This window comes from Narcine bancroftii, chromosome 3 (assembly GCF_036971445.1).
Source record: "Narcine bancroftii isolate sNarBan1 chromosome 3, sNarBan1.hap1, whole genome shotgun sequence".
Lineage (NCBI taxonomy): Eukaryota > Metazoa > Chordata > Chondrichthyes > Torpediniformes > Narcinidae > Narcine > Narcine bancroftii.
The window spans coordinates 60,581,715-60,603,923 of record NC_091471.1 but is presented as its reverse complement, the minus strand read 5'-3'; the positions used below and the strand labels follow the sequence as shown (position 1 = coordinate 60,603,923).

The following is a 22,209-nucleotide window of genomic DNA, read 5'->3' as shown; positions in this document are numbered from 1 at the left end:
AGAATTCAATGAAACAGAATAATATTTGCATTTCTTCACTTAACTGATAACGTGATCCAGTATGCTGAATCCAATCAGATTGATGAGTTCCTCACATGTTGTTTTAGATAGGTATAATTTTTGACCCCTTCCTTGGTTTGCATTTATATGCTCTGCCAGAAAAGGGTCAAACTTGGCCAGTAAATCTAAACCCCCCCCAATTAATTTCCATTTTGAGGAGAGCCAACAGTTTCATCACGACCACAAAATGAAAGGCCTCATACTGCTAAAAACTTCAATTATTCGCTCTAGGAGTGTGCCCCAATACTTTTGTTCAGTATCCATTTCTTTCACAAGTTGGGAATCGACATGAAACCCTTTGTTTTTGCGCATCAACAGTAAAATTAAAACTTGTGAACTTTTAGATTGCTTGCATTTTCCCAGTCATTAAACTCCTCTTCAGTAAACTTTGATGAACATCCTGAAGTCATAACCTTGCACAGGAAACAGAATAGCATAACCAATTTCTTGCATGTTGCTTGTTCGTGGTTTATGAAGCTCTGACAGTGCCAAGGTTTCATTGTCATACAACCTCCCCAAAACCAACACGCTGGGTTTTTTAAACTGTCTTAACTATTAGCATGTTGACATTCATCACTTCCTTTCCAATATTCACTATCACAATCATCTAGATTGTTTAGCCAGTCACCAATATCATTAAAGTACTTGTTCTTTTCACTTATTCTTTCGTATTCAGTGGATGGTGGCTGTTGCTATATGCCTTCTGCCGCACGAGTACTTGTTCCTAAATTTCCAGCTTCAGCCGTTATAACTCTATCACCATGAACATTTAAATATTCTGTCAACTTTCATGTTTTTGATATCACAAGTAGGTCTTTCTTTTTGTTCCTTTACGTTTAGCACTTCCAGAAACATAATGACGTCCAATAACTCCCCTGCTCGTCATTGCTATCTGCAGCATGCAGCTTCCCGACATGTAAATGAACGAAACCCACCAGCTGACTGGGGTGGCTGAAATGAGGATTATTTTTTTGTTCTGCTAAGGCGTGTTTCCATTTCCATTTTACAACACACCCATAGACAGTGGTAAATAATAATCCCGATTAGAGGTGTGTTGTATCATAGCTGCTGGAAACCTGGAATATTGTGAAGCAGCTCTATGAAATGCAACATAAACGTAGACTGTGTTAATAACCACAATTAAAGGTGATAATTGGCTACAATCACTCACCTTGAAAGATGACAACAAAAATGTTTAAAAAAAAAAAATTCATATCACATAAATGCAGGGGTCCTTGAAAATCTGGGGTCTGTAGCATAAGCTTCTTTCACTACTATGTTAATATGCCTCTGATGTTAATGATCAATGAGGAGGTAGTGATGCCCATTCATACTGATTGGTGTCTGCCAGTAGCAAAGGTGAGGATTCAATTACAGATGGACGAGCAGAGTCCATATTTGGTTTTGCTGGTATAATAATGTTGAATGCCAAGCTGTAATTGATAACTTCATCAGTCTGATGTAGGTTTTCCTGTCAATCATCCACGTGATATGATGCTGAGTACAGAGCCAGCAAGATTGCATCTCCAATTGAACTGTTGTGACACTGGGAAAATTGAAATAGTTAAGAGTTGAAGAGCTCCATAACTAACTCTCATAGTAATTGATACACAAGTGCTTCGGGCTGATGGTTATTGAAGCACATCACCTTCCTTTCCTGGGCAGTGGAATAATGGAAGTTCTTTTGAAGCCGGTAGGGTTTCTGATCACCATACGAAAAACTGAAGATGTTCACAAAAACTTCCTGTTTGATGATCAGTAGTAGTAACTCGGAATGCAACAATTGCAGAAGAAGACCAAATTTCCAAATCGAAGTAGGTGGTATCTACATTGTTATTGCGTCCTGTATGGGTAGAGGATTATTAAAATATTGAAAGTAGAGAAATAAGATGATATTGAAAAGTGGTAGGTGAAGAATCCTGAGATTATTGGACACAAGGAGTGCAAAAATAGGAATGTTGTTTGGAATCATCATGAAACTTTGGGTAGGCTACAAATGGACGATTGCATCCAACTCTGATCACATGAAGCATACAAAGGACCTAGAGAATAAGGTGGCAAGCTTTTTCTGGAGTCTAAATCTAAGGGGAAATTAGATAGGTGTGTGCAAGTGTATGACTGGTTTAGATGGAAGATAAAGGGAACAGTTTCCATTTGCAAATTAAAATTTTGATCAATGAGGAAGAGCTACTGAATGCAGAGAAAGGTTATGATCTGACATTTGATGCCTCCAGAGATGAAGCAAACAGAATTAATCACTGCTTTGAAAAAGGAACTGAATGGGGATTTTCTGAGCCTTGGGGAAAGTGGAAAGAAATGGCATTGATGAGATTGCTCTGTTATAAGACAGCAGTCTTTGGTCAAATGGCTGCTATCAGTACAGTGAAAATTTTGTGAAGCTACTTGCAAGAGGTGCATCCAGCTGCAGCTCCTTGGAGACCGAGTTAAGGAACTGGAGCTGGATGAACTCCAGATCATTCGGGAGGCAGATGCAGTGATGGACAGGATCTTCAGGGAGGGAGTCACCCAAAGAGGCAGGAGGCATGTAGATAGGTGACAATTAGGAAAGGGAAGAGGAATAGGTAGACAGTGCAGAACACCCCTGTGGCAATTCTCCTCAACAATAAGATTTATGATAACCTTTATTGTCATTTGCACAAGTACAACAAAATTGGGCGCACATGGTGGACGCATACATTGAACAAATAAAATATTTTTAAAAAAACACAATAAAACAATACAATATTAAATATTTTAGCAGTATTCAGTTCATGTATGGCTCCGGGGTAAAAACTTTTTTAAGTCCGTGACTTAATGGACCTAAAATGTCTACCAGAGGGCAGCAGGTCAAACAGTTGATGACCAGGGTGGGAGGGACTTTCAGGATTTTGGCTGCTGTACTGAGGCAGCGAGATCTGTATAAATTCTCCAAAGAGGGCAGAGTGCATCTGATAATCTTCTGGGCCATGCTGATGACCCTCTGAAGGTCCATGCTGCCGAGAAGCAGGCAACCACGTTGGAATGCAGTAGGCCAGCACACTCAATGGAGCAGTGATAAAAGGATTATACCAGCAATTTTTCGTGCAGTTTGATCTTCCTGAGAATCCTCACGGCATGGAGTCGTTGTTGAGCCTTTTTAATTACTGTGATGGTATTGATAGTCCAAGAGAGATCTTCAGCAAAATGCGTACCTAGAAACCTGAATGGAGTGATCCTTTCCACACAGTCTGGAACTGTACTGTTCCTCCTGAAGTCTATTGTAAATTCTTTTGTTTTTGAGGAGATCAAGACGAGATTGTTCTCTGAACACCACGCTGTCAGTCTTTGGACTTCATCCCTGTAGACTCTCTTTGCCTCCTCTTGAAACAATTCCAACCACATTTGTGTCATCTGCAAATTTGATGATGGTGTTGGTAGAATACATGGAGGCACAATCATGGGTATAAAGAGAGTAGAGGATGGGACTCAATGCACACCCTTGTGGGGAGCTGGTATAGAGTAAAAGGGTAGAGGAGAGATGAATGCCAATTTTAGCTGTCTGGAAGCAGTTCATTAGAAAGTCCTTAATCCAGAGACAAATAGATTGGGAACATCCTAAAGCTAAATCAAGTTTTGTAACCAGTCTGCCCAGTGTAACAGTGTTAAAGGCAGAGCTGAAGTCTATAAAAAACATCCTCACATAGCTTCCTTGGCCTTCAAGGTGGATTAGTGCAATGTGAAGAGCAGTGGCAATGGCATCCATTGTTGGCCTGTTTTGGATAATGTTGGGGGTGATGACCTACCAGGGGCAAGTGATGGTCAGGTCTCTGGCACAGAATTTGGTAATGTGGCTAAGAAGGGAATGTGGAAGAAGAGGAGAACTATTGGAGATTTATTAGTTAGGCGAACAGCAGGAGGTTCTGTGAACAAGATCGAAGTTCCCGGATGGTATTGGACATCTCTGATCAAGTCCATGGCATGTGGAGGGGAAGGGTGAGCAGCCAGATGTCATGGTCCATGTGGGGACCAATGACATAGGAGTAGGATCAGATCCTGAGGAGGGAATATAGGGAGTTAGGAAAGAAGCTGAAAAGCAGGACCTCAATGGTGGTAATCTCAGTGGTTTTTTGTCTTCTCTAATTTTATTCATTGCCTTCTCCAATATATTTTCTCTTGTGTATTATAAATTTTACTAAAACGGATCTTGGTTTTTGTTGTGTCTGTGGTTTCGGGGCTAATGTTCTGTGTGCCCTTTCTATTTCCATTCCTTCCTGCATTTCTGGCATTCCCAGGACTTTTGAGATTCATTCTTTTATAAATTCTTTAATATCTTTGCCTTCTTCATCTTCCTTAAGGCCCACTATCTTCATATTGTTTCGCCTACTATAGTTTTGCATTATATCCATCTTCTGAGCTAACAACTCCTGTGTTTCTTTAACTTTTTTGTCACTTTCTTTCAATTTTCTTTTTAAGTCGTTCATTCCATTTCTACTGCCATTACACATTCTTCCACATTTTCTACTCCTTTCCCTACATCTGTTATGACCAGCTCTATTCTACTCACTTTTTCTTCTGTACTTTTCATTTTTCTCTTCATTTCACTAAATTCTAGTGTCAAGAATTCTTTTAATGCTTTCATTTGTTCTTGAAATTTTTTTTTATCTATGTACTGTCCATTTATTTTACCTCCTATTCCTCTGTGGAGAGCTTGGTATTCTTCTTCTTCTGTGTCTGCTCTTGGGTTTGTGTCTTCTATTTCGCTTCCTTGTAATTTTGGTTGTCTTCTTGAGGCAGCATCTCGCATAAATGTATTCAGGGTGTGGATGTCAGAGTCTTTGATTGACTTGGCTGTCTTTTCCGCCTTCTGCATTCCTGGGCACTTGAATTGTCAAACCAGGCCATGATGCAACCAGTCAATATACCTTAAACCAAGGTTGCCAAACATTTTTGGTTGTGGGCTGTTAGGTCTGCTTTGTTCATGAATGAGTGAGACAAACACCAGGCTGAGTCGAAATCAGGGTTCTTTGTTCTTTATTATCAGATTGTAACACTTGCGACTAACCATGTTAGTCAGAGAATGCATTCTGCCGTTATCAGCAAAATGGTGATTTTTTATACCCTTGGATATGTGCTTAGAACATCATCATATCATTACTTGTCCAATGACTAAAACTGTTGCTATCCTTTCCCTGCTAGCTTCCTGCCTCTCAATCCATCAATGTCTCTCTTATCTTGTAAGTACAAGGATGCATTCACATCTTGTTACAGCCCTGCACATTCCCATCTCATGATGTTTTACCTAACAGGAGTACAAGGACACCTCCCCTTCTTGTTACAGCCCTGTACAGGGTAACTCCTTACACATTCCCATCTCATGATGTTTTACCTTACAGGGCCACATACTTAAAAATGTGAGGAGTCACGGGCCAAACGATATTAAGTCTGGCAGTTTTCATCCACTGTCAGCTCATTTAGCAGGCTGTTTAAAGTCTCTAGAGTCGACAGCAGCTGGATTGGGTGGTTGCAGCCCACAGGGGAACGCTGAGACTTTGCTCCCTGCTCTTTGTGGGTCTTCACCAGCGATAGCGTTGCCTTGATAGCAGCTCTGGCAGTGCTAACAAGCCACTTAAAAATGGGCAACAGGCCACAGTTACCCTGGGGGCTGTAGATTGGCCACCACTGCCTCAAATAGTAAACCTGTAAAAATTTGATAAGGTATTTGATGACATGCCAAATCCCCTGAGACAATTTAGAAATTAAAGGTGTTGGTATGCCTTCTTCAAGGTTTCCTATTGTGCTGGCTCTAAGAGAGCTCTTCCAATACAAGGACTCCCATGAACTTGAAGGTTCAAGTAATTTCCACCTCCATCTGATCAGTGCGGGCAGGTGTGTGTGGAACCTCAGTCTTCTTTCTCTTGGTGATGTTGAGAGCAAGATTGTTGTTCTGGCATCACTCAATCAGATTCTTGATCTCCATCCTGTAGTCTGACTCATCAGTTCCAGTTACTTGGCTTACAACAGTGTTGTCATCAGAGAATTTATAGGTTGCATTGGAGCTGCTTGTCCACAGTCAAGTGTTGGGAATAGAGTAAGGGACTAAGCATGTACCCTTGTAGATATGGTGGGAAAGAAGGCATTTGGCTCACTAGGCTTCATTGGTAAGTGCATTGTCTGAAAGATTTGGGACAAATGGTACAAGCATTGATGAACCTATATTTTTGTTTCTAACCAGAAACCATGGTTTGAAAAAATATTGTTATGAGCCCAAAGGACCCCAAAACCCAGCAGCAATAGACATTCACTAAGACAAGTAGTTTTAAAAACAAAAGTTGTTTTTAATCAACTTTAAACATGGTAATAGAATCAAACTTTAACTTATCTCTATTCATAACTAACCCAAATTACCCCCTTCTAATTCAAAGTGCATGTGCATGTAATGTGTGTACAAATTTAAGAAAAGTTCTTTGGTTCACAGTTCAATCTCACTTCTTCTTCCAAGTTCTCTGGATGCAGGCAATTCTTATACTGTGCACAGAATTTAACATGTATAAAGTTCACCAGGCTTTGGTGCTCAAAAGGTAAATGTTTACCGCTCAGGAAGGTTCTTGTTAGGTTTGCAGAGAGAAATTTGTTGTTCCAGGATTTCCACAACTGAGGTACCACCATTATTCACCTCAAGGTCTCGCTGATTAAACATATCCCATCAGGGTTTTCCAGATGGTAACCTCTTTCTTCAGGCTACCATAGAGTCCCTTTCTGTTCCTCTTATTCCAAGAAAAACATCAGGGCACTTCCAGCCATCCACTGCTCTGGAACTTTCTGTTTCCAACCAGCTCTTCATGGCTTGTTTCAGTCGTGACTATTCAGTCTCTTTTCAGTGTCACACACACTAGCTGAGAGGGCTTGTCTTCTCTCCCTCTCTCCAACTGAGACATCAGAAAGCCTATGTGACTCACTTGCAAAACCCCCACCTTCTTCAGCAAACAACAGGAGTTCTTCTCCTTGGTCAAGCTGTTGACTTAGATCAGAGGTGTCAAACTCAAACTCACGGAGGGCCAAAATTAAAAACTTGGACTAAGTTGAGGGCCGAACTAAATATTTATTGAAAATTTTCAACAACATCTGCATGTTTTGTCTTCTTTCAACATATGTAATGTTAAACTTTTTCTTATTAAAATAAATGTTTAATAATAGTTTTGGATAAACTCTTTCCAGAAGCATTAACAAATGAGAAATAAAATATACAATAAATAATATTTCTCTATAGAGGATTTGTCAAATGTTGCTAGTGTGCTGTCGAATAGTAAAATCTGAGGGCTATTGAGAATGTGGGAGAATAACATGATTCCTGAAACAATCCAATGGGTGACTGATTGTGGGCATGAACGCTAGCAGGGTTATTTGCCATGCCCTTTTTCCATTGGTACAGATATCCTTTGATTTACACACTTTTCAAGTTTTATGCCTAATGAGCTTGTATCCAGGTGCAGGACCATTTTTAACCAGGAATATATTTCTCACTGTGACATGAAACTATTGGAAGATCGTTTTATCCTGAGATTAAAGTTCATAATACTTACTCAGGCCTGTGTGCGGGAGGGCGGTGTTTGCGGGCGATCGGGTTGGACAACGACAGTGCGGGGGCATCGGCTCTCGCTGCAGGGTGGCATCTCGGCGGATCAGCGGCCCCGTCACCGTGAGTCGTGGATCGGCCTGCGGCAGGGAGGGGGAGTGGGCAACGGTCCTGGCGAGGTCAGGCCCGAGGCCTCCGGTTCCGGCCACTGGGAAGTGGCCTTGGCTTCCCCTGACACCGGCCAGGCCCCAAAACCAGAGTCCACGGTGAGACCCTGCAACGTAAACAGAGGAGGTGGGGGCGATTAGCAGGCTGACGCCAATGCATTCTGGGATTTGTTGTATTACTGTGCATGCGCTATACTGGCGCGGCGGCCAGCGGGCCACCTCTAATACATTTTTGAAATGATCTTGCGGGCCAAATATAATTATATCGCCCGCGGGCCAGAGTTTCACATGTGTGACTTAGATAAACAAAACCGAGGAATGACCTTTCTGTGAGCACACTAACAGCCAGTTTGTCTCCTACAATGGTCATTAATTTCATGACGTCATTTCAATTAGCACCTACTTGTGAAATGTGCATAAAAGTCTCCAAAGATCCTGTAATGTTACTGAATATGAATTCTTCAGTCTTTCAAATAAGATCTGTTTTAAAATGTGTGTATATATGTAACCCACTAATCTATCCAAATTCTCCCATATATTTATCCATGACAATATCCTGCCCTAAGATGTTCTTTAATGTCTAAATCTTGGTTAGCAGTATCATGCTATCCCAATGTGTCCTTGTTTAAGAGTTTATTTTCTTTGTCTTCTGTGGTATCTTGGGTAAAAGGTGTTGAAAAATTTTATCTTTGTAATTAGTGAGGTACCCGAGTTCTGCTTATTTAAGAACTCAATGGATGAGAAGTGAAGTAAGTTGCTTTTGTCTTGCAGATGCACATAGTACAGGAGGGATGTTCTTCCTATCACCTGGTCCTTGTACAGCCAATAACACCAAAAACAAATTTACGTTGTTATTCTCATTGTTTTCATAGTGGTTTGGCTGCATTACTTCATTTGAAAAATCCATTTTTGGTCATAAATAGCTTTGGGGCATCTTGAGGTTGGAAAGCTGTTCATATTAAAGTAAATTCTTTCTTCTACTTAAATTTGCAAATGTGAATTTAATATTTAATTATTCTCTCTACAGGTATTTGAAATTAGGAGATCATCTGCAAAATCTGGAAGGAAACATTAAAACATCAACAGCAGAACCCTGGGAAAAATTAAATACTGGAAACAAAGAAAGATTTTTTGACTCAGAATTGAATACTTTTAGGGGTACTGGTTTTTGTCCTGCTGAAGGTAAGAATAGACAGCAAATAGGTAATTAATTTTAATCATTTTTCATGTATTCAGCATGTCTATTATGTTTTATAACAGTTGTTGGTGATTGCAGGAGGAAGCTATTTGTCTATTAAGTTGGTATTGGCTTGCTTCAGAGCAATTCCATAAATTGCCTTTTCTTTTACCTCTACAACCAGACTCACAGATCATAACTTTTTCCACTGTGTGTCCATGTTTCTTTTTGTACTCCCCCCCCCACCCCCCACTTTCTTTGGACCAGCATTTTAAATTTGCAATATCAGGTCCTTGAACCATTGCTAATGGTGAACCACTTCTTTCTACTTATTCCATCAAATCCCTTTGGGATTTGTTTCCCACCCATCAAATGTCATTACATTGTTCTGCTCCAAAGTCAATACACTTAAACTCTCTAGCCAAAATGTATGGTTGAAATTCTCTTCTCTGCAATCATTCCCATAAATTTTTACTCTGCTTCCTTGAGTATCTTTGAATTCTACTAAAGTGTAGTGACCTGCAGTGAATTCAGTACACTAGCCAGTGTTTTTAAAATTTTATGTTCTGTTCTCATATTTACTATATACTTCAGTAACCACTCTCTCAACATTTCCTGCCATTTAAAAAACTATTCGCTCAAGCCCATCAGTTAATGCCTTCACTTTAGAAATGTCTTATCTAGTTATAACTTGTGTTTGATATTTCAGTTAATTTGTCACTATTTTTTATGAAATGCCAAATTTGCTTTATCATCAATTGTAATTTTTCTGAAGCTTTGATTGAAAATTAGTCATGTACAGTAAGTTAGATGCCGCTTCAAATATTCTGGGGAAAATCAAATAAAAGGGTAATGAATAAAAATTCTGCTCTTCTAAAATAGTCTTCATTTTGAATCTTAACCTCCATCTTTAAAAAAAGTTCATACCAGTTTAAAATCCTAGAGGAAGTTAAAAATATATGTTTATTCTTCCTTTCTGCTGAACTAGGTGCATTTTGGCATAATTCAATGAAAACTATTATTTTAGTTTAAATTTGTTCTTTTGAGTTAATTCTATTCTCCTTCGAATACAGAAGGTAGTGTAATTAATATTTCAGTATGCAGATTTTTAGCAAAAGCTTGTTTTTAAGATTTAGACTAGATTGGAAGATTAGCAGTTAGAAAATGAAGATCATGTTAAAAGACACTGATTACATTTGAAATATGTTACATTCATCTAACTTCCCACCTGCTTCAAAAGGATTTTAATCATCCCTGTACCCGAGAAGAGTAGTGTGCTACCTCAATGACTGCTGACCAGTAGCACTAACTGATGAAGTGCTTTGAGAGGCTGGTGATGGCCAGAATTAACACGTACCTAAGCAAAGATCTGGACCCACTGCAATTCGCCTATCATCACAAATGCTCCACAGCAGATGCAATATTGCTGACTCTCCACTCAGCTATGGCTCACCTTGAAAACACCAATTCATACATATGGCTGCTCTTCAACGACTACAGCTCGGCCTTCAATACTATATTCCCTCAGTGCTGGTCAAGAAGCTACTAACTCTAGGCCTCTGTACCTCACTCTGCAACTGGATCCTTGACTTTCTCATCGAAGACCACAGTCCGTACAAATTGGAAACAACGTCTCCTCGTCACTGATTATCAACACAGGCGCACCCCAAGGATGTGTGCTTAGCCCACTACTCTACTCATTATACACCCTTGACTGTGTGCCAAGGCACAATTGCAATGCTATTTACAAGTTTGCCGATGACGCTATAGTTGTCAGCAGAATCACAAATGGCAATGAGGAAACGTACAGGAGGGAAATAGATCAGCTTATTGAATGGTGCTTAATGTCAGCAAAACCAAGGAGATGATTGTGGACTTCAGGAGGAAGGGCTCAGTAATGGAGAGGATCAAGAACTTCAAATTCCTGGAAGTCAGCATCTCCGAGGATCTGTCCTGGAGCCTTCATGTTGATGCAATCACAGAGAAGGCTCGCCAGCAGCTATACTTGGTGAGATATCTGAGGAGATTCAGTATGTCACCGAAAACTTCTACAGGTGTGTCATGGAGAGCATTCTGGCTGGTTACATCACTGCCTGGTATGGAGGCACCAACTCTTAGGACAAGAATAAACTCCAGAGGATTGTTAACTTGGCCTTTGAAATCACAGTCACCAGACTTGACTCCATCAAGGACATCTACATGAGGCATTGTCTTAAAAAAACAACCTCTATCCTAAAAAACCACCAACACCCAGGCCATGCCCTCTTCACTCTGCTACCATCGGGAAAAAGGTACAGAAGCCTAAAGATGAGCACTCAGCGGCACAAGGACAGCTTCTTCCCCACTGCCATCAGATTCCTGAATAATCAAAGACACTGCCTTACTTTTTGTACACTATTATTTTTATTTTTTATAATAATGTTGTAAGATGGTTATAATATGAATGTTTGCCCTAATGATGCTGCCACAAGACACCGAATTTCATGACTTCTTCATAACAATAGATTCTGATTTTGACTTCATGACTTTTTATATAGGGACTACATCACTTGCTAAAAAGGATGTGGCTACTTCTCCTATACCAGTTTTCAAAAAAGATGAACCAGTTAATCTGGCAACATCACCCATTCGGCCTGATTCACTGAGGTAGGTTATCATAGATTTGTAGCAATGTACATCACAGAAATGGCTGCGTTAGCTACCTTCTGCATGCCAACCATAGTGCCTATCTTTGCTGATCCTGATTGTCCATCTCTCTATGCCTTTCTGAACCAATAGCTGACCAAATGACTTTAAACATTGTAATTGTGCAGTAAAACCCCTGGTATCGGAATTCAAGCAACCTGCACACTCAAGCCACTGGCAAAAAAAAATTGAGAAAAATAAATAAGAATAAAATAATAGGTAAAAATACAGAAATTTAAAATTCTAAAACTAAATGTTCTCCGAAATAACTCAAATCTTTGGTGAAGATGGAAGCAAATATTCAGCCAACAGAGTGCCTTGGTCGTGCTTTGCTCGTAGCAGCTATTTGAATAAACTTTGAATAAAGTTTTGTTTGATGAAGATTTAGTTGATGCCGCTCGCCATTGGGGTGACTTTCTTAAAGTATCTCCTTATCCCTGCTGAGTAAAAGTTGCCCTAGTCAGAGGCTGGTTGGGGGTGGGGGGATGATAATTAAATATCATGTTCTTGTTCATCTTTTGGACGGTTCAGTAGAGGGGAAGGAACCTGCAGATGCAGCGATGGTTAAATGTTTTCAAATAATGTGTCTGGACATAAAGTAAAATATTTTAAAGTTTATATATTCATCCAAGTGAAGTTTGTTCAGTATAAGTAGAGTATAGTATTTTTGTCTTTTGTCTTGTAAACTGTTTATTTTCTTTCTTCTTTGGCTTGGCTTTGCGGATGAAGATTTATGGAGGGGGTAAATGTCCACGTCAGCTGCAGGCTCGTTTGTGGCTGACAAGTCCGATGCGGGACAGGTAGACACGGTTGCAGCGGTTGCAGGGGAAAATTGGTTGGTTGGGGTTGGGTGTTGGGTTTTTCCTCCTTCGTCTTTTGTCAGTGAGGTGGGCTCTGCGGTCTTCTTCAAAGGAGGTTGCTGCCCGCCGAACTGTGAGGCGCCAAGATGCACAGTTTGAGGCGATATCAGCCCACTGGCGGTGGTCAATGTGGCAGGCACCAAGAGATTTCTTTAGGCAGTCCTTGTACCTCTTCTTTGGTGCACCTCTGTCACGGTGGCCAGTGGAGAGCTCGCCATATAACACGATCTTGGGAAGGCGATGGTCCTCCATTCTGGAGACGTGACCCACCCAGCGCAGCTGGATCTTCAGCAGCGTTGACACGATGCTGTTGACCTCTGCCATCTCAAGTACTTCGACGTTAGGGATGAAGGCGCTCCAATGAATGTTGAGGATGGAGCGGAGATAACGCTGGTGGAAGCGTTCTAGGAGCCGTAGGTGATGCCGGTAGAGGACCCATGATTCGGAGCCGAACAGGAGTGTGGGTATGACAACGGCTCTGTATACGCTTATCTTTGTGAGGTTTTTCAGTTTGTTGTTTTTCCAGACTCTTTTGCGTAGTCTTCCAAAGGCGCTATTTCCCTTGGCGAGTCTGTTATCTATCTCGTTGTCGATCCTTGCATCTGATGAAATGGTGCAGCTGAGATAGGTAAACTGGTTGACCGTTTTGAGTTTTGTGTGCCCGATGGAGATGTGGGGAGGCTGGTAGTCATGGTGGGGAGCTGGCTGATGGAGGACCTCAGTTTTCTTCAGGCTGACTTCCAGGCCAAACATTTTGGCAGTTTCCGCAAAACAGGACGTCAAGCGCTGAAGAGCTGGCTCTGAATGGGCAACTAAAGCGGCATCGTCTGCAAAGAGTAGTTCACGGACAAGTTTCTCTTGTGTCTTGGTGTGAGCTTGCAGGCGCCTCAGATTGAAGAGACTGCCATCCGTGCGGTACCGGATGTAAACAGCGTCTTCATTGTTGAGGTCTTTCATGGCTTGGTTCAGCATCATGCTGAAGAAGATTGAAAAGAGGGTTGGTGCGAGAACACAGCCTTGCTTCACGCCATTGTTAATGGAGAAGGGTTCGGAGAGCTCATTGCTGTATCTGACCCGACCTTGTTGGTTTTCGTGCAGTTGGATAACCATGTTGAGGAACTTTGGGGGGCATCCGATGCGCTCTAGTATTTGCCAAAGCCATTTCCTGCTCACGGTGTCGAAGGCTTTGGTGAGGTCAACAAAGGTGATGTAGAGTCCTTTGTTTTGTTCTCTGCACTTTTCTTGGAGCTGTCTGAGGGCATTTTTGTCTTTTGTCTTGTAAACTGTTTATTTTAATGCAGGTGTATTAGGGCATTGTAAGAGTAAGTCTTAAGTAACCGGAAAATACACATATCTGGCATCAACTCATCCCCATAGGTGCGAGATACCAGGGTTTTACTGTATCTGCCTCCATTACCACTTCTTTGGTAGCTATAATTCCTGAATAATTTCTGGTTTTAATTATTTTCTTTGGAACTGCAACTTTGCAACTGTTTCTGCATGTTATTACAGGAGTATTTTTTGAAGTGTGAATGAACCTAATGTTAATTGTAGTTGATGAATAAAAGACATGTTTCAATGATACCAGGGAAGTTAGAGAAATTAACTTTAATAACATAATTTTTTTTTGGCTGATACCAGAAAAGAAATTACAGAAAAAGCTGCAAGAGTGTCTTTACAAACCCAAATTTGTTAATGATGTCCTTCAAGGAAGGAATCATTATGTTCTGGCCGATTTACATCCCATGCAACATTAATCATTCATAATGTCCTTCTGGCAGATGGAGACTACTTGAATTGTTCAAGAACAAATGCAACCATGGTATTGAAAGTCCTGATTCAGGTTCTCAACGTGAAATGTCGACTGTTCCTTTGCCTCTACCATGTTGTTTAACTCACTGAGATCCTTCCCTAGTTTGTTTTAGGCTTTGGACTACAGTATCTGCTGTCTTCTATGTTATAGTATTGAAAGCCTGATTACATTAGAATGCATCTTTTTAAAAACAATTGTAGCTAAGTTTATATTTCATTCATGGTACAAGCAGTGAAGGCAATTTAAGTATTTCAAGCAATCTTTCTTTCTGAGGCAAATCCCAAGTAAAATAATTTACAATAATAATTAACTTCAAACTCACAGTTAGCTAATGCAAAATCTTAGCAGTTGAACAGGTGGGGAATAGTTATGCAGCAAATGTAACTCATTTGAATTTCCAAAAAGCTTCAGAGTAAAACAAAGAACCACGTCGCTTGATCTTAGTTTCTGCACTGTCGTCAGAAATGATTGAACTGTTCTCCTCCTTAAAAATTGCACCTCCAGTTTGACTAGGACTTGAGTTTACTATGAGTTAGAAAAGATGCTGACCATGCTTCAAGAATATTCTCAAAACATTTCTGAATAGTTTCTTTGCCTTACAAGATATTATTTACTGTGGCAGAATTTTGAAGAGAACTTGTCTTTTGATGGTTCGTTCATGTGAACTGGCTGTGATCTGTACTTTAATGTTAGAGAGAAAGCACAGGCATAGATATTGCTTAGTTGGTCCTTCCAATGGACTTGGAGAGTTTTTCAGAGATGACATTGCTTCTACTTCAGTGCTTAAGATAAGAGTAAGAGACAAAAATGAAGGCTGAGCATGTGAAGCTAAGGAAAGAAGGTGATTGGATGGATAAATGGCAACACAACAGAAAATACTGAGTAGAAATGACTTAAATTGGTCACATCACTAATTCCTCCTTTTTGTCACTGATTCACCTTTATCGTAATCAATCTTGAATTAAAGTGTAGTATGAAAATAATCTTGTGTTTGGAATTGAGGATTATTTGTACTTCTTGGCTTACAGTTCTGTAGTAATCAAAATAATATTGGAAACATTTAAAAATGTAATTGATCAGGAAATGCATGTGGCATAGTTGCATTAAAATTCTTTATGATGAATCTAAATAGATGTCTGCTCTTTAAAATTATCACTTTGGCTATTAGTTCATGTGTTGGTTAAAATGAACAGAAAATGTATTTAGTTTTGGTTAGATTTTATTCCGCAGGCATAAATGTTAATTGTATTTATGGGTAATTGTTTGAATGTTGCTTCTTGGTGCAGCAAATTAGAAATCTCAGCATTCACACCCAAGTCTTTTCTCACAGTTAAAAGGAATGGTTGGAAAATCAAGGCTACTATGTATCAAGGATTCCTGCTAAAATTGCTTTCACGTTCTGGAGGACTAAAATTATTGCACAAGGAATATTAATGATGACATTCCAAAAATTTTATTGATACTTCAATTTACTCATAATTCCTGACTTACTAAATTGATAGATATTTGCTATCTTTTGTTTGAGTGGAATTGAATGATATTGAACACATAGATCAAGTAATTAATATATTATTCTATTTGAATATCCAATTACAAATTAAGTTTCCCATAATTTGTTGCCATATTGGGTACCAGTGTAGTCGACTGCTATAAAGAAACACACACACTCGCAGTGTGGGAGGTTAAGCTCTGAGATTTATTGAGGCTGGAAAGGCTCCTTTAAGACAGTTGGAGTTCCCACCGTTTGTTTGATTGGCTGACATCAGCTGCATGAATAACAATAGTGGGGAGGAACATTTTTGGATGTGAATACCCTTCTTCCCCAGCCTATTATTGATCTGTTAGCTGGGCAGCTTGGCCAGTGCCATTTTAGGGCTGCTGGTCTTGTACTGCTCCAGCTTTCAACCACGCCCGTTTGCTATGTTAAGGGATGTATTACGGTGTGTTATGCTACTGTTTACTACTGCGCATGCCGTGCAATGTGCCGGCTCAATCTCCATGGTGGTGGGCCGCCACATGACACCCCCATCCCCCAGAACTGGCGCTACAGTTCACAGTGTCCTTGGATGCAGTCCTCAATGTCTTTGGTGGTCTGCCTCTGCGTCGAGGTGCTGGTGTCTCCACGGGTAGTGTCAGGTCCATGTGTGCTGACTTGAGCCTGTCTGCAGTGAAGACCTCTGGTTTGCCAAAGATGACCTGTTCAAAGGAGGCCCCATTGTTCCGGATGACTTGGAAGGGACCTTCAAAGGGCTTCTGTAGCAGTGGATGATGTGGCCCTGTGTGCACGAACACATACTCACAGTTTTGGATTTCTTTAGGGATGTTGAATTCGGCTTGCCCATGTCTGGAGGGTGGGATCGGAACCAGGTTACTGACCTTTTCCTGCAGCCTGTCCAGGAAGGTGGTTGTATCCTCCTGTTAACCTCTGGCCATTCGAATGAAATCCCCGGGGACCATAAGTGGAGTTCCTTAGACGAGCTCAGTGGAGGATGTTTGGAGGTCTTCCTTCGGAGCTGTTCGAATCCCCAGCGGTGCCCATGGCAGTTCGTCCACCCAGTTGGGACCCTTGAGTCTGGTCATAAGGGCGGCCTTGAGGAAGCCTGTGGAAGCGCTCTACCAGCCCGTTAGACTGCGGGTAGTATGCTGTCGTGTGGTGTAGCTGAGCGCCCCATAGGTTGGCCACGTTGGTCCACAGGCTGGAGGTAATTTGTGCGCCTCTGTCGGAGGTTATGTGGCATGGTAGCCCGAACCTTGCTCCCCAAGACGAGACGAGTGCCTTGGCGCAGGACTTAGTGGGTGAGTCGGCCAGGGGGATTGCTTCTGGCCACAGAGTGAAACAGTTGACCACTTTGAACAGGTAGCAGAAACCCTGTGAGACTGGTAAGGGTCCCACTATGTCCATGTGAATGTGGTCAAACCCTCATTCCATTGGCTTGAAAGGCTGTGGGGGGTCCTTAGTGTGCCATTGTACCTTGGCTGTTTGGCCTACCTGCTGACTTGTTTCCCCAACCCATACTACACGTACTTGCTGGCCACCAAGCGGACCATGGTCCTGATTGATGGGTGTGTCAGCCCGTTAATGGAGTCAAAAACTCGTTGCCTCCATGCTATTGAGACAATAGGTTGAACCTGCCCGGTGGCTACGTCGCATAGGAGGGTAGTGTTACCTGTGCCAACTGGGATGTCCTGAAGCTGCAGCCCTGTGATAGCAGTCCTGCACTGAAGTATCTCATCATTCTGCTGCTGTGCCTCTGCCAGTGCCAAGAAATCCAGTCCGTTAGCCAGCAAGAGGATGCTTTGACCACATTGTCTTTACCCGAGATATGGCTTACATCGGTGGGGTACTCCGAGATGTAAGACAAGTGTCTCTGCTGACAGGCTGATCAGGGGTTGGAGATCTTGGCCAGGGTTAACATCAGTGGTTTGTGGTCTGTGAAGGCCATAAAGGCCCTTCCCTCTAGGAAGTACCGGAAGTGGCGGATTGCTAAGTACAGTGTCAGTAACTTTGTCGAAAGCACTGTACTTTAGCTTAGGGAGCCGCAAATGTTTGCTGAAGAAAGCTAGCGGATGCCAACTTCCTTCTATCTGTTGCTCCAGAACTCCACCAATTGCCGATCCTGAGGCATCGACCATGAGGGCTGTGGGTGCGCCTGACCTGGGGTGGGCCAGGAGTGCAGCATTAGCCAGGGCTTCCTTTGCTTCCATGAATGCTTGTGTGGAGTTGTCGTCCCAGGTCAAGTCCTTCGCTTTGCTGGTCATCAGGGTGAAGAGTGGGTGCATAGTTTGAGCCACTGCAGGGATGAATCTGTGATAAAAGTTGACCATCCCCATGAACTCCTGCAGTCCTTTGGTCATACTGGGCCTCGGAAAGTTGTGGTAGCCTCCACCTTGCTGGGTAGTGTTGTGGCCCTGTATTTGGTTATTCTGTGGCCCAGGAAGTTAATCATGCTCAGCCTGAACTGGCATTTAGCCAGGTTGATTGTAAGGCCGAACTCACGTCGGTGACTGTAGAGGCTTTGGAGGTGTTGTAGATGTTCCTGCCGGGTTCTGCTCGCCTCTAGGATATCGTCTAAGTAGGTGAAGGTGCCGTCCAGGTCTCAGCCCACCACATCCATCTTTCACTGGAAGGTCCGTGCCATGTTCTTGAACCCGAACGACATCCTCAGGAACTCGACCAGCCCGAATGGAGTGATGATCGCCATCTTGGGGATGTCGTCAGGGTGCACTGCAATTTGGTGGTACCCTAACACCATCCACTTTGGAGAAAATCATTGCTCTGTGCACGGGGTAATGACCTGGACTGGTGGCCTCATTAAGTTGATGGTAGTCGCCGCATGGTCTCCAGCCCCCAGATGCTTTAGGCACCATGTGCAGGGGAGAAGCCCATGGACTGTCCGACTGTTGAACGATGCCCAACTCTTCAAGTTTGCAGAACTCCTCCTTGGCCAGTTGGAACTTCTCTGGGGGAAGTAGTCTCGCCCTTGCATGGAGAGCTGGACCTTTGGTAAGGATGTGATGCCTGACGACATGTCAGGGCATTTCCACAATGATCTGAAGGGAAAGGATTGCCGGGAACTTGGCCAGCACCTTGAAGAACTCATCTTCTGAACTGTGGACGGTATCCGGGTGCATGGCTGGGAGTCCAGCGCCCCTCAGTGGGAAGGTTTGCACAAGTCTCTTGCACTTGAGATCTACTAGGAGGCTGTGGGCTCACTGGAAGTCTGCTCTAAGGAGTGGGTGTTCCACTGCAGCCAGAGTGAATTCCCACGAGAAGCGACTGCCTCCAAACTACAGCTCAGCCCTATGCATACCATAGATCCGTATGCTGCTGTTGTTGGCAACCCTCAATGCGGGTCCCGGTTGCCTGCAGCTAATGTCCAAATCTGTCAGGGGCATCATGCTGACCTCCACTCCTGTATCCACCAAGAATCATCTACTGGAAAGGCGATCCCATTCGTACAGGAGGCTCTCTCGATGGCCAGCCGCTGTGGCCATTAACGATAGCTGGCCTTATTATTTCCCTGTAACTCACAGGGTGACCAGCATCGGCGATCCTCGGAGTGCCATCTTTGGTGGTAGAAGCACCATCCCTGTCGCTCCTTTCCAGGGCCTGCCTTGGTCTGGTTGCGAGACTTCGTGACGAGCCCCATGGTAGCCGAGCACTTCTGTTTCTGCTTCCACAGAATATCTGCCCGAGGGACTTTCCGGGCGGGGGGGGTCATTGTAATCCGCGTCAGCCAGGAGCAGTTGGATGTCCTCAGGCAGCTGCTCCAAGAACGCCTGCTCGAACAAGTTGCAGGGCTTGTGGTCCCCTACCATTCCAACTCCAGCAATGATCCTAAGGAACTATTGAGCAGGCCAAAGGAGACCATAGGAAAATTGACCCCCTATACTACCATCATTACATGGAGATCACTCTTCTTTTGTACCTGATGATCTCAAAAACTGCGAATATGTCTTTGTCTGAAGGGGAACTCTTGGTCAACCTTTACAGACATCTTCCAAAGGACCTTCTAGGATGCTCAAACTAGTTCGACCTGTATTTTGGACATTGGTGGGAAGCCACAGTCTTTCACTATTGACAGGCTCATATGGACAAGTTTTCCCACTGCAGCAAACAATGCAGAGGTCGACAGCCTAAAAGACAGACAAACCTTTCTGTTAGTTCTGGGGGGGAGGGGGGCGTGGTGGGGAGACATGTAGCGGCACTATGGCAGCACTACAACTCCCAGGAGGCATTGAACTCCCCATGTGACATTAGTGTGTGATAACGTCAGCATGTGTCGAGCGCATGATTCTGGCTTTTAAAAAGTTGTGTAGGTAATGAAGAGTAAATCCATTTGATTCACTCTAGAAATGCCTTGTGTGTTTTTTTGTGATTCCAGTGGCCATATATGTGGTGATTTTAAAAGAAAGATCAGCAGACACTTTCAATATGGATAATATTTCTGTTCTCACTGCTGCCATCAGGAAAGAGGTAAAGGTGCTACATGACTTGCACCACCAGGTTCAGGAACAACTGCTACCCCTCCACCATCAGACTCCTCAATCAGAGACTCATTTAAGGACTCTTACTTGTGCACTTTGTTGATTTTCTTTTGATCTCTCTGTATTGCAGTTTGTTTACATTCGTTATCTGTTTACAATTATTTTATTTATTTAGATGTTTATGCTGTGTACAGTTTATTTTTTTCCTGTGGTAATTCTGCTGCTCCCACAGGAAAAAAGAATCTCAGAGTTGGATGTGATGTCATGCATGTACTCTCGACAAAAATTCTGAAATCTAATATTATTAAGTATATTAGTAAGGTTTTATCTGTAAACTTGGGAGAGGGGGTTAATTAGGACAGTGCAGCGGCTATGCAATGCTGTTACAGTGCTTGTGAATGGAGTTTGAATTTAAAGGGAGGTATGCTGAGGGCCTGACCAGGACACTTGCGTGGAGGTGAGTTAGGTTGTCAGCTTGGAGAAGATGCACTGAGGGCCTGACTAGGACACTGTTGCGGAGATGAGTCAGGTTGCGCCAAGAGTCTGGCTGGGGCACTTGGATGGAGGTGTCAGGCTGTGCCAAGGGCCTGACTAGGACACTTGCGTGGAGGTGAGTCGGATTGTGCTGTATATGCCGTTTTATGGGGCCATTCTCGAAGCTTAAAAATTTCACCTTAAAATTATGGTCGTCCTATACAAAGGGTCTAAAATTCTTGCCTTGACGAAAAAATCTCAACATCATCACCTTCTTCCTGCTGGCTCTGATGCAATATTGCATGTGCCCTGTTAGTTATTTGTGAAGTCTTAGCGCTCCTCCGTGGGGTCCATTGCCTATTCTGGCTGCTCTTGGCTCTGTACAGGCTTTAAATGGCCTGTTACAGAAGCCGACGTTGGTTTATTTTAAAATATCTATTGGTCAGTGGTAAGTGCCAGATTTGGGGATTTTTAATTTTTTTTACAAATTTAGACATACAGTACAGTAACAGGCCTTTTCGGCCCACAAGTCCATGCCGCCAAATTTACACCCCATTAACCCCTGTCTGTTTTGAACGGTGGGAAGAAGCCGGAACCCTTTGGAGAAAACCCACACAGACAATGGGAGAACATACAAACTCCTTACAGACAGCACAGTATTCGAACCCCGATCTGGTCCCAGTTGCTGGCACTGTAAAGGCATTGCGCTAACCACTATGTCAACTGTGCTGCCTTTGTCATCTTATACAAAGGGTATCACTCAAAACTACCATTTTAGGTGGAAATTCCACTGTTGACCTATACAATGGCATATAAGGTATCTTGATATATTCGTCTTTATTGTCCAGGTGTTCTAGGGCTTTGTGTAGAGCCAGAGAGGTGGGATCTGCCATAGACCTGTTGCTATGGTAGGCAAATTAGAATGGATCCAGGTCGCCACTCAGACAATAGATGATATGCTTCAACACCAACCTCTTAATACTCTTCTTCATGATGGATGTGAGTGCCACTGGTCAGTCGTCAATTATGCAGGTTACCACACTCTTCTTATGCACAGGAACAATTGACATCTGTTTGAAACAGGTGGATTCCATACCCTATGTTAAAGATATCTGTGAATACACTGTAAAGTTTGTCAGCATAGGTTTTTAGAACTCATCCGGGTACTCCATCCATATCAGATGGTTTCCTTGGGTTCACTCTCATGAAGGCAGTACACAAGTAGATAATCATCAGGGAACATTATTGGAGGTATTCTTCCAATTGCCACAGACAATGATGTGTGGAATTAAAATGGTTAGCTACTGGAAAGTCCTTGCTGTTGCAGCAGACAGAGCAGAATTGCTCAACTAAATGATATTCCATCTTCTGCTCAATCTCCCCGATGTAGAAGAGGTCACATTTGGAGCACTGGATGCTGTAATTGACCCCTA

General features: G+C 42.6%; 1 protein-coding gene across 3 annotated transcripts in view; it reads left to right on the top strand.

Moving 5' to 3' along the window:
- The window catches only part of kiaa1328 (KIAA1328 ortholog), a 204,220-nt gene that overhangs the window by 139,236 nt on the left and 42,775 nt on the right, over positions 1 to 22,209 (top strand). For all 3 annotated transcript variants that reach the window (XM_069924120.1, XM_069924118.1, XM_069924121.1), the window contains 2 exons: positions 8,807 to 8,961; positions 11,494 to 11,602. In XM_069924120.1, coding sequence (XP_069780221.1) covers positions 8,807 to 8,961; positions 11,494 to 11,602 — 264 coding nt within the window. The remainder of the gene's footprint in view (positions 1 to 8,806; positions 8,962 to 11,493; positions 11,603 to 22,209) is intronic.